The sequence below is a fragment of the Onychostoma macrolepis genome, chromosome 04 (genome assembly GCF_012432095.1).
Source record: "Onychostoma macrolepis isolate SWU-2019 chromosome 04, ASM1243209v1, whole genome shotgun sequence".
Taxonomy (NCBI): Eukaryota; Metazoa; Chordata; class Actinopteri; order Cypriniformes; family Cyprinidae; genus Onychostoma; species Onychostoma macrolepis.
The window spans coordinates 15,899,605-15,913,507 of NC_081158.1; the positions used below are offsets into that span (position 1 = coordinate 15,899,605).

General features: G+C 37.4%; 1 protein-coding gene across 1 annotated transcript in view; it reads left to right on the forward strand.

Annotated features, from left to right (window-relative positions):
• The window catches only part of brd1a (bromodomain containing 1a), a 35,110-nt gene that overhangs the window by 6,934 nt on the left and 14,273 nt on the right, over nt 1–13,903 (forward strand). The window contains 3 exon segments of the mRNA XM_058773311.1: nt 63–171; nt 1,065–1,201; nt 2,668–2,774. Of these exon segments, the coding sequence (XP_058629294.1) occupies nt 63–171; nt 1,065–1,201; nt 2,668–2,774 (353 nt within the window).

Here is a 13,903-nt window from a genome sequence, read left to right on the forward strand (position 1 = left end):
TAGTTTCAATAGATTAAATGGGAATGATTTCTCTCTCTTTCTCTCTTCCTTGTGTCTTTCAGGGCTGTCAAATGGTTTTGATCTGGAGCCGGAGAAAGAATTGGATTCTAGCAGGCAGTTGGAGCCTCGGCGCAGGTGCGCATCTGAATCCAGCATGTCTTCCTGCAGCAGGTGGGTAGTGGACAAGTACATTTAAAAGGATGGCAGTGGTGAGACATGCTATATTCCATATTTCATGTCTCGCAGGGAATATTAAAATGATGTGAAGACAAATTAAATGGTGTCTAGAAAAGCTGCATCATGTGGGGGAAAATCTAATTGCGTTTTCTGAATTTTTAATAAAAAAATAAATAAATACAGGTTTGCTGTGTTTGTTTTTAGGGCTATACAATTTAACCAAAGTTTTGTGATGATGTATCAATATGCCAATGAAACCCTTATTTAACACCCTTTAACATCCTCACTGAAAAGCTGTAGTGGATTTTTTATGTAGTGGATTATAGATATTGTTGGGGCAATAATAAAAACAGTCAATGTAATTTTTATAACAACTTTTATAAGATTATTCTTCATTTAATTATCATATATTAGTTGAAGGTTAGACTTTTTTGTAAATAAATATTATTAAAGAAAGACTATGAGCAGAAATGCCAAAGACATTTTAGATTTTTCTATGGCCTGTTAAGCTTATATTTACCAAGGGTGTCAAAATTTGTGTAGGGCGCTGTATTGAAATTGTATTCTGACCAAATAATTTTTATTTTTTTCAAAACTAAACGGTTTAATTTTAATTGTTGCATTTTCTTTTTTTTTAATGTATCACTTTATTCATCCCTTGAGAATCAAACCCATGGCTTAGGCATTGCTAACACCATGCTCAGTGGTTTGAGCTGCAGGAACACACATTGCATCCACAAGTACTCGAGCACTCTGCTGATTTATGATTTATCTGTCAAGTTCTTGAGTAGTCAAAATGCACATCCCTGTAACCCTGTACCATTCTCATGTGTGGATTTTTGTCAATCTCCCACACCGCACCATCATGTTTTCTTGTCTGACTTTAGTAGTATTGCAGTTAATCTACCGAAGTGTGGAAAGGGGAAGCCAGCCCTCATCCGGAGAAACACAGTGGAGGACAAGAATGAGATTATTGCTTGCATCGAGAGTAGAAACTTCGCCAAGGCTGCTAGAATAGCTGCTGGTAGGTATCCACATCTGTACACTGAACTGTAATTTGATCTCAGTTTGACAGTGAGTTAAATCATAATGGATGGGATATTTTTTAAGAAAGATCTGGCTGCTCTGCATTTCAGTGTAAACAAATGAAGCTATGCTATAATTTTTTTTTTTTTTTTGTAAGTAGATTTGGCACACTGCCTTCAAATGGTGTAAGTCAAATATTATGTTTTTTTTTTTTAATAGACTGAAGTAAATTATATTTTGTCTGAACTTTTTAAAATTACATTATTTTTAGTAGCCTGATTGTTTTGTAAATGAACTGTGATTTTTTTTTTTTTTTCTTCTTCAGAATGACAAAATAATCATTATCTTTATTTAAAAAATTTAAATAAATACATTTTATATATATATATATATATATATATATATATATATATATATATATATATATATATATATATATATATATATATATACACACACACACACACACATATATATATATATATATATATATATATATATATATATATATATATATATATATATATATATATATATAAAATATAAATGATAAATGAATAAATCATTGTGCAGCTTAGTTGTAGTGCTAATATTAGAAATGGCACTATTGGGTTGCCTCTTCATTTATTTGGATGCTCGAGACCAGAACATGTCCACATCCATGAAAACATGGCATGATAATTTTAAACATTTTATTTAGTTATTTATTTTTTTGCATTAAACATTATGAATCTAATTGTCCACAAGGGGTATAACGGTACACGTATTCGTATATAAAAATTTTGGTACGCGTCTTTTGGTTAGGTATGAATATGTACCAAAACAATACTTGTTTTAACCACTGCACGTAGTGAATTTAATTTGAAACTTCTAGTTTTATATATCTTAATTTTAACAAACTGATTCTTAAATTTCAAGATTGATCTTTTAGTCTATGCTATGTAGAAATATAATTTATAATTAGATTTATAAAATAATGTAAAAACTGGCTTATGTGCAATTTACATGTTTGCATACACTTTTTAATTTGAGTGTTGATTATGAGATCTAAAAATATATAGCAGTTGAATAGTTTGGGCTCTGTTTTTAATTGTAGCCTTAAATAATATAGTAATGTGCAAGTGCCAAGTGATCGGGCACCCAGTGTATAGTTTACAGCTTTTGCTGAGATAGATTTTTTTTATGCTTAACAAAGTTACATTTAAAGACATAGCCACAGTTTGTTCAGTGAACCACTGAACCACAGATACCACCTGTATTGAAAACGTACTGAACTGTGACTTTAAGACAGAGTTAAGTACAGTCTTTTGTATTGTTTCACCCCTATTTCCACTGTATAAAAATAGCTACCTGAATTGTGTAAAATTATTGAAATGTTATTAGTATTGTTTGCTGTATCACTGTAGACATATATTATATGTCTGCACCATCATAACATGGTTGTTGATATTCCTGCTTTTATAGAAGTTGGCAACAGCAGTATTTGGATGCCTGCTAGTGCTGCGACAGTTCTGGAACCTCTCAAACTAGTTTGGGCTAAATGTAGTGGATACCCCTCCTACCCTGCCCTGGTGAGTCTTGAGTATGCATGTGTAGAAACCAGCTATTTCTACCTCTTTCTTTCCTTTATTTCTATTCTCAAGGAATAGTATAGAATTCTATACTAGTATAGAATTCAGTAATAGTATAGAATATAAAGGAGTGATTCTTTGCATGTTCTTTGAGCTAGGGTCTGTTTAGTCCTGCTCATTGTGTACTACTTTCCTGCATAATTAACATAATTTAAACTGTTGAGCTGATGCTGATTTGGCTGAACCACTTGGTGCTTATGGCTTCAGTCTTGTGCATGAGCTATGCTTCAGTTGTCACACTTTTAGGAGTCAGCCAAAATAAAAAATTTCTGATGATCAGTTTACTTGTAGAAAATACGTCATCAGAATACATTGAATGACTGTCAATCAGGAAACCAAACAAATACCAATTTCTTGAAGAAATAATTGGTCAGTCTAAACATAATAGATGTATTTAAGTTCAGTCTTATCCTGTTATTATATATTACCTTAAAGTCTGCAGTGTCTCTATAATATAATAATCTATGTTCTCTATGTAGCATCTAGGGATGTCAGCGATTAATCGACGATCGATTAATTGTCGATCAGAGATGCAATCAATTAAAGCTATCGATGGTCGATTAAGCAGTTTAATTTTGGGGTTGTACAATACAATTTATTTTGTATTGAAATGTAGTAACTAAGTCATGTTTAATTATAATTTCCCCAGATATAATTGTTTCATCTCTGCACTTCGAAAGGTAGCGGGACACGAGCAGGACAGGTCTATATATAGGCTTAGGCTATAATTCATAATTTAATTCGTTTCTACGTTTGACATAATTTGTGGGCACTGTCTGTTTCATTAATTTGTTCACTAGAAAACCCATGATTTAACTAAAATAAGGGAACGAATTCTTAATTCATGGCCACAAAATCTTTCATTTCCCCCTGCATGTTTTCCACAGTAAGAGATGCAAAAACAGTGATTAAAGGTGAACGACAATAAAATAAACCTGTGAAATTAGAGGGTGAGATGGTGGGAAAAGAAACAATAAATATTATTAAATTCCTGGAAACTCGTGACCAACCGGCAAATCAGAACATAAAGCTGTGTATGCCTTTAAATGTACAGGTATCGAACAGCATGAATGCAAACACAGTCATGATGTAACAATTTAAACGAAGATCGATCATGGAAATGATCGAAAATTGATATCCCTAGTAGCATCTCTCTGGATCCTTTCTCATATTCCTATCAGTGATGCAAGATTGCAGCTTGTTTTTATTTTTCTATTTTCTATCAATAGATACTCATCAGACCCATCTACAGAAAACTGATTTTAAAAACTTAACATAAATTGTATCTGATTGTTTGATTCATTCTTTTCAATACTTACAAATAGTCAGTTTTGTTGTGACTGACAATAGCAAAGACATGTTTCTCTTCTTTCATGTATAGCATTTAATTTAGCACTAAAAAGCCTTTGCACAAGTGAGAGTATACACTATTTTTACTGAAGCTCTAATAACCAAGAGTATATCATTTAAGTCTCCATCCCTGATTGCTGTGTTGTTCCATGAGCTTTTTTGAGTTTTTGTTATGTTACACTCAAATTTCTCAATAATAATAATGAGTCTCTGTCCACACACACACATGTGCCTCAACTGTAAGCATAACCTAATTTACATCAGCATTTATTACAAGTCACTGTTTACTAGAGGTCGACCGATAGTGGATTTTACCGATACCGATAGCTAGGTTGGACCACACTGGCCGATACCGATTAATCAACTGATAGTTTTCAAAATGGATACTGAAAGAAAGCTAGTGCTTTACTATTTAAAAAAAAAAAAAAGCAGTAACAGTACTGAACCATACATTGTAAATTAATAAAAATATTGATCATTAAAGTTATTTCATAGTTTGCTAATGTTAAAAGAAGAAACATTAAAATTTTAAAAATGTAGCCTATTAGTTGCTAATAGTGAATGTTGAAACGAACACACTAACAAGGAACAGTACTTCTACAGTTTTCATTAATGCTACGAATGGACTCTTATTGTTAAGTATTACCATTTAATTTCAACAATCATGCTTAAAGATGGCCATCTTTAAATATCTACACAAGGCCATAGCATTAAAATTACATGCATATGGATATTGTATGTGTACTCACACACTTTATATGCTTCTATTTTTTTTAACGCTTGATAATAATAAAAAAAAAAAAGTTAGCACAGCGCTTTGTCTAGGAGAACTCAGAGGTATCACACACACACCCACACCAGACGCTTTGCGTTCAATTCAAGTGGCGGTCTAAAACTATTTATTTAATCCCCAAACGGACATAAGTTTGCTTCAAGAATGAACAATGTGGCATAAATGAGTTTGAAGTTCGGTGTTTAAAAAAACAGAGCAAGCAGAAAGAGAAATCGCGATCTATTACAGCTCTCTATATGAAGTATACAGACTTTATTAGAGCCACAGAAAGACAAACGTTTTGCTGAAAAATGCACAATACATAATTTATAGCCTAGGGTGAAGTCATTATGTACATTCACAATGATTTGGGACAAATATAATGTAATTTAATAGAAAACTATGTGAATGGCGCTCTGTTCCGCGGCAGAATTTTCTGTCAGCTGTATTGTCACGTGTCAAAATAAACAACACTCTCGTACTGTATAATGCCAGCGGACCCTTTTCGGCCACTCCAGCAATGGTTGCAAACCGGAAAACTAATCCATGCCGATAACCGATCAACTATCGGTGCCGATTAATCGGCAAAACCGATGAATCGGTCGACCTCTACTGTTTACATATAACAGTCATTATTTCACACTTTTTCTCTATGTAATTTTCTTTTCTTTTCAGATTTTAAAGTGATGTTTTGGTTTTTGCTGAAATTTGCATTCCAAAAGCAAATAATCGATCCCTTGCTTTCTATCTTTTAAAAAAAATGAAACAACCAGACTTCATTGCATGTAAGCCTGTTAGGGGGGTTTCTCCTAGTTAGGCAACTGTCATAGCATTCAGGTTTAGAAAAACATTAGTTGTGATTATATACCCTCTTGGCTGAATTCTGTGAATGCAGCAGTGGATTTCACTCACCTCACTCACTCACTCACTCATAAATAAATAAATAAATAAATAAATATACAGGTGCATCTCAATAAATTAGAATGTCGTGGAAAAGTTCATTTATTTCAGTAATTCAGCTCAAATTGTGAAACTCGTGTATTAAATAAATCCAATGCACACAGACTGAAGTAATTTAAGTCTTTGGTTCTTTTAATTGTGATGATTTTGGCTCACATTTAACAGAAACACACCAATTCACTATCTCAACAAATTAGAATATGGTGACATGCCAATCAGCTAATCAACTCAAAACACCTGCAAAGGTTTCCTGAGCCTTCAAAATGGTCTCTCAGTTTGGTTCACTGGTCTACACAATCATGGGGAAGAATGCTGATCTGACAGTTGTCCAGAAGACAATCATTGACACCCTTCACAAGGAGGGTAAGCCACCAAACATTCATTGTGAACAGCCAGCTTCTTTGGCAGAGTGCTCAACAAATTAGAATACTTCATAAGACCAATAAAAAAAAACATTTTTAGTGAATTGTTGGCCTTCTGGAAAGTATGTTAATTTACTGTACATGTACTCAATACTTGATAGGGGCTCCTTTTGCTTTAATTACTGCCTCAATTCGGCGTGGCATGGAGGTGATCAGTTTGTGGCACTGCTGAGGTGGTATGGAAGCCCAGGTTTCTTTGACAGTGGCCTTCAGCTCATCTGCATTTTTTGGTCTCTCGTTTCTCATTTTCCTCTTGACAATACCCCATAGATTCTCTATGGGGTTCAGGTCTGGTGAGTTTGCTGGCCAGTCAAGCACACCAACACCATGGTGCACTTTTGGTGCTTTTGGCAGTGTGGGCAGGTGCCAAATCCTGCTGGAAAATGAAATCAGCATCTTTAAAAAGCTGGCCAGCAGAAGGAAGCATGAAATGCTCCAAAATTTCTTGATAAACGGGTGCAGTGACTTTGGTTTTCAAAAAACACAATGGACCAACACCAGCAGATGACTTTGCACCCCAAATCATCACAGACTGTGGAAACTTAACACTGGAATTCAAGCAACTTGGGCTATGAGCTTCTCCACCCTTCCTCCAGACTCTAGGACCTTGGTTTCCAAATGAAATACAAAACTTGCTCTCATCTGAAAAGAGGACTTTGGACCACTGGGCAACAGTCCAGTTCTTCTCCTTAGCCCAGGTAAGACTCCTCTGATGTTGCCTGTGGTTCAGGAGTGGCTTAACAAGAGGAATACGACAACTGTAGCTAAAGTCCTTGAGTGGGTGGTGGCTCTTGTTGCCTTGACCCCAGCCTCAGTCCATTCCTTGTAAAGTTCACCCAAATTCTTGAATCGATTTTGCTTGACAATCCTCATAAGGCTACGGTTCTCTCGGTTGGTTGTGCATCTTTTTCTTCCACACTTTTTCCTTCCACTCAACTTTCTGTTAACTTGCTTGGATACAGCACTCTGTGAACAGCCAGCTTCTTTGGCAATGAATGTTTGTGGCTTACCCTCCTTGTGAAGGGTGTCAATGATTGTCTTCTGGAGAACTGTCAGATCAGCAGTCTTCCCCATGATTGCGCTGGTCAGTGAACCAAACTGAGAGACCATTTTGAAGGCTCAGGAAACCTTTGCAGGTGTTTTGAGTTGATTAGCTGATTGGCATGTCACCATATTCTAATTTGTTGAGAATTGGTGGGTTTTTGTTAAATGTAAAAGGGTTATTGATGTCACACTGAAGCAGTGTGATTTTCATAGTAGTGTACCGTTTAAGCTCACCTTAAAATAATATGAAATCTTTAAAAATTACAGTACTGTAAAACGACAGACCAGCAATAAACTGTCATTTTATAATATTATGGATGGAAAAGTACAAGCCAATAATGCCTGTGAAGTAATATATTAGCGTTGCACACAATCTTATACTGTGTTCTGTAGTATCTGCGCTGTGTTGCTAAAACTATCTTTTGGATCTAATGTAAAAAAAAAAAAAAAAGTTTATAAAATTTGAAATAATAACAATACCTTTGTTTTCCGTATACTTGTTGCTTACAGTTAAAGTCATTCTGTGATTTTATTGTTGTTTTTGCAATGTTACTTGGCAATATTTTAAAATATATTATTATTTTTTTATCATTATTTATTTTATTTTATTTTTGGGGGAGATTTTGCATGGTCTGTTATTATCATCCGGGAGGTAGCACCTGAGCAGTGCCACAGACTGATCGACTCCATGCCACGCCGCATTGCTGCAGTAATTCAGGCAAAAGGAGCCCCAACTAAGTATTGAGTGCTGTACATGCTCATACTTTTCATGTTCATACTTTTCAGTTGGCCAAGATTTCTAAAACTCCTTTCTTTGTATTGGTCTTAAGTAATATTCTAATTTTCTGCTTATTTTGTTCTACTTGCTTATAGAACAAAGATGGTCGGAGTAATCTTGATTTGAAAATGCATCAAATTAAACAAAGTTGCAATCATCGGTCATTTCTTTACTCATTTTCACACAGCTGAGTCATAGCTGAATAAGTCGCAAAGTGCTTGTGGCCTCCAAGGGTAACACGTATCAAAATAAACAGCAGGACTTACCTTTTCAGATGATGCTAGTGGCTTATCAGTACAACAAAGTATGGTGGAGTAATCTGGTTTTGAAACTAGCACCAGTCGTGGTTGTTGTTGCATAATATACTATTTCATATACAGTTCATACATATTTTTTTCAAATTGCTAGGTCATGGATTGTCCCACCATCATGGTTCTGATATCACCAGATTACAGACAGTCTTGTCTATGCTTATCTGAAAAGATATCCCCCCTAACATCAATATCTTTTGAGATAGATATACAAATATAATAATTTAATAGATGCAAAAAATTGTTTTCTTTAATGTGAAGGCTAATATAAAATGTATACAACAAATATCATGTCAAATTATGGCAGATCAGGATAGCCCTGACTGTCCTGAAAAAAATCAACATATAGCATGTATGGCTACCTCTTACAATAGACTTCATACAAACCTGCTGTGCAGATACTGTAGGACGATAATGGCAAAAATAATGATTGTCCCAAAAGATTAGTAAAGCTACTCATTTGAAATGGTTACCATGTTTCAAAGTACTTATATGGACTCTACAAACAAACTGGTACCAAAGAGATTTTGCCACCTTAGGTGGTACCAAATTCTGGCTTGGCCCATGGACTATAATGGTCTCTAGTGGCCCATCAGTGTGACTGTGACTTTGAGGCAGGTAAGAGAGAATGTGAGGAGATTGAAAAAAAGGTTTTTTTTAATTATTTGTATTTTATTTACAACACAGTATAATCAAAACATACATAATGAAGGTCAAAGACACCTTATTGTGCACACTGATCTAACCACAGAGATGTGAACAGACTTTGAGTCATTCCTGCAACAGATTCTGTCTAACAAGTGAAAAGTAAATCATACCTGATATTTACGTGTTTTATTTGTGTTTCTACTTCTTTCCATGGATTCAAGAAGAAAAAAAACATAATCAGTTGAAAAGGAGCTTGTTTTAACATAGAATATCAGTGTAGTTGAACATCTGATGTTGGTGCAGCGCTCTCAGAGGAAAACAGTTTGAAGAGACATCAGGATTCATCTGGTGCTGGTATCTGATTCAAAATACAAACAACCAAAAAAAACATTTGTGAGCATGTTAATATCAGGAACATCTGTGTGTATGTATATATATATATATGTTTTGTAGCCATAGACTCACACATGCTTTGTACTATCATTTAAAAAAAAGAGAAAGAAATCTTATATCTGAGAAACTAATTATTGTTTAGCACGTTATTAAAATCTATTTCTGAACAGAGTATTAATAATAAACATCGTCTAAACATTCTTAGATGCGTAGCATTCATCATGTTGTCGTTTGGGAAAAACCCACCTAACCGTTAGTAAATCTGTTCAAGTTTATGACACAATAAAACGTTAACTAATGCAAAAAAAAAACATTACTTACTCATCAGATTGATGATCTCTACTGGATGAAATCGTGTTGTTCTTTCGAGGGAAATCCTGCCTTTACTCAGCGCGTCTTCTTCCAGAAACAAACAGTAGCCGTGATGAGGATCTCCTCTTTGTTTGTTGGGCATTTGCACGCGCACCACGCGGCTATTTACATATGAACAGCGCGAGCCGCGCGGGGGCGGGATTTCATTAGAGATAATGAGTCAGACGGGACAGACTGAACATCGTGTTGGTTTCATACGGATTACTTCATCACAGAATGTTTGTTTTCGATAACCTACACTTCAAGCTTTCTATAGATATAACTCCCATGTCTGTGTGCTGAGTATTTGCTGAGGTACAGTTCATTTTAGTGACGCGTTTCTAAAAACAATTCGCGGAGATGGAGAAGACAGAGCGCGCACCCTGTTTGTTTTATTATTTTTCCAAAAGCACAAAGTTGTGTTGTTATTGTGAGTGTACACAAAAAAAAGTAGACACTTAACAGTTTCGATTGATGTATAACACTTATTTGTGTGACCAAAATCAACAGAGTATTTTTAGTGTCTTTTGCACTGATCTTAAAAAAAACGAGTTGGTCTCGCCGGCGAGACAGCCGACCCCAGAGAGTTAAGGTCATGCCACAGCATCTCAACTGGATTTAAGCCCGGACATTGACTTAGCCACTCCAAAACCTTAATTTTGTTTTTCTTGAGCCATTCAGAGGTGGATTTACTGGTGTGTTTGGGATCATTGTCCTGTTGCATAACCCAAGTGCGCTTGAGCTTGAGGTCACAAACTGACGGCCGGACATTCTCCTTAAGGATTGTCTGATACAGCGCAGAATTCATGGTTCCATAAATTATGGCAAGTCGTCCAGGTCCAAGAAGTTGCAAAGCAGCCCTAGACCATCACACTACCACCACGTATGACTGTTGGTATGATGTTCCCATTCAGTCGGTCACGTTCGACATACGTCGGACTGACCGACGAATAGGAATCTTGCTAGAGAGGCCAATCTGCTTCGAGTGTAACTAAAACGAGCCAATGCACATTGGCATGCAATCATATGCAGCAGCTGCTCACCTCGTAGCGCAGGTATGAGCAGCAGGTGCTTTGCATCTTCAGCTTTTCGCTTCGGAGCCGAACAGTTGTTCTCTGCTGGAAGTGATCTAAAAGAGTCTCTGCAGGATGATCTCTTTGTGTGAAGAGTGCGGGCATACAGCAACAGCAGTGGGGTCGAATTCTCTCTGGTTTTCCTTTTTTTCTCTTTTTTCTTTGCCTTTTTTGAGCAGAAAGAGCTGCAAAAGCCATTCTCACGGCTGGTAAACGGTGCGCTTAAAGAGTACATAAAAGCTGTTTTTACAGCTGATAAGAGAGCGTCATCCAGAGAGAGAGAGAGCACACGACAGGCTGCACAAAATCCCTGTCCGTGTTGCCGCGGCCGTTCCCCTGCGTGCTTCAGCACTGATTAAAAGAGCAAAGTCCCTAAAAGAGCTTACACAAGTAGAGCTTGCGTCTTTTTAAAGATGACATTCTACTTTTGTGTTTCTGGATGCGGTCGTTACCTGGCACTGAGAGATGGTCACGAGCGTTGCATCGCGTGTCTGGGCTTAGCGCACGCTGAGGCAGCGTTTGTGGATGAGTCATGTACCCATTGTGGGAGGATGACCATCTCGGAGTTGCGGTCAAGACTCCAGTTCCTGCAAAGGGGCGGAGTCCCAGTGCCGCTGCCTCGTCCCAATCCTCCTCAGAGGGTTGCTTCGAGCAGTGGCGCTGGTGATCTGAGGATTAGAGTGAGTGCGCTTCCTTCGGGGAACCAACCCCCTAGGAACCCTCACTCCTCCTGCACTCCGCAGCCAGTAGACCTGCCGGGGGAGCGCAGTGGGCCATCTCAAAGGTGTTCACCATCCGTATCCTTCGGCGCTCCTCCCGATGACCAGATGTCGATAGCTGCATCGGAGGGTGAGTCAGACCTTTCTGGAGATGACGCGTCGGTGCTATTGCCTCCTTCGGGTACGGTAGCTGTGCCCAATACAGATCCGGAAATGATGGCTATGCTTTCCCGGGCCGCCAACAGGATCGGGCTCGTGTGGAATCCTCCACCGTGTCCCGAGCCCTCGAGGCTGGACGATTGGTTTCTCGGGGTGGCACGAGCTGGTTCTCAGCCACCCACCCCGGTTCCTTTCTTCCCAGAGGTGCATGAAGAGCTCACTGGTATGTGGAAGGCAATGCTCCCTCTAAGCTGCGCGCGCGCGGCCGTGCACTTCTTTCACCGCAGCCGCGCAGAGAAATAATGTGCCGCGCACATGCTAAAATGAGTTGGGAAAGCCGTTTGATTATACTCTAGTTAAAACGAAAGAATTGCAATGCTCGGGTAAACCGCTATAGAGCTGGTGCCGCTATAGCATTAGAACCGGTGAATGCGGTGTACAGGTTTCATAGAAAGAGAATGGTGTGCGCCAAATGAGTCGCTGTAGAAACCGAATACTTCAATGGTTGCGGATGAAAGAGCTCAAATCGAGAGGCAACGCAAACACCGTGACGTGAAATAAAACGTCCTCATGTATTAAAGAAGAGTGGCTTGATTAAGCGGATGATTAACAGAATGGTAACAAAACTCTGAGACATTTACAGTCGCACACAGGTGTATTGTGCAAACTGTACTTCATAGCGATGTTTAGATAACTATATAAGAATTCACTTTTTTTTTTTTTTTTTTTTTTTTTTTATTTATATTTAACTTACAGATCTCAGTTTAAATGCTTTATGTTCGGCCTATATTATAAACCTAATAAATAATTGACCTTGTTTTTTAATGGAGTCACTTATGCTCATCAAGGCTGTATTTATTTGATCAAAATACAGAAAAATAAAACCAGTAATATTGTGAACTCTTAGGCTATTGCAATTTCTATTCAATTTTAATATATTTTAAAATATAGTGTATTCCTGTAAAGCAAAGCTGCATTTTCAGAATCATTACTCCACTCTTCAGTGTCACATGATCCTTCAGAAATCATTCTAATATTCTGATTTATAATCAGTGTTGTGCTGCTTAATATTTTTTGGAACCTTTTTTCTTTGATTAGGTTAATAAAAAGTTAAAAAGAACAGCATTAATTAAAAATATAAATATTTTCTAACAATATAAGCCTTTGTTATCGCTTTTATCCATTTAACACATCCTTGCTGAATAAAATTATTAATAAAAAAATAAATAAAGAAAAAATTGACTGACCCCAAACTTTTGAATAGTAGTGCATACTGTAACACAAAATTTCTATTTTGAATAACTGTTCTTTTTAACTTTTTATTTCTCAAAGAATCCTGAAAAGTATCACAGGTCCCAAAAAATATTAAGCAGCACAACTTTTTCCAACATTTATTATAAATTAGCATATTAGAATGATTTCTGAAGGATCATGTGACACTGAAAATTCAGCTTTGCTTCACAGCAATAAATTATATGTTAAAGTATATTCAAATAGAAAACTTTTATTTAAAATTGCAATAATATTTCACAATATTATTGCGTGAAATAATATTCATTATTTATTTATCAAATAGATACAGCCTTGATGAGCCTAAGAAACTTCTTTAAAAATTTACTGACCCCAAACTTTTGAACGGCAGTGTATTGTACTGTAAAAATGTTTTCACATCCTGCCACGGCGGTCTGCTGTTGCATCCACCCCGCTGCCGGCAGCACCTCAGCCTGCTCGTCGCCAAGGGCGACCCCCTGCGGCTGCCCCCGCTCCCGCGCAGAAGCAGCGCCATGGAGCCAGTCGTAAGCCCGTCCAGGCCCCCGCCAAGAGGGGTGGCAAAGCCAGGAGCGAGAGGCCCTAGGACGGGCGACCCGGAGATGGTTGGGACTGCTCTTCAGGAGGTGGTGACTGCACCGCTCCTTTCCCCGGAGGAGGGCCGGGTGGTAAATCTTTTGTTTACTTTTCTTTCTGTTCCGCAGCTGGCCCAACGGTCAGCGGTACCCAAATTTTCAATAAAAGAGTAGTTTCTATCATCTCCGGGTCCGAAGAGGGCTCGGAGAGTAGTGGGAGGAGTAAAACCTCTCCACTCTCATCC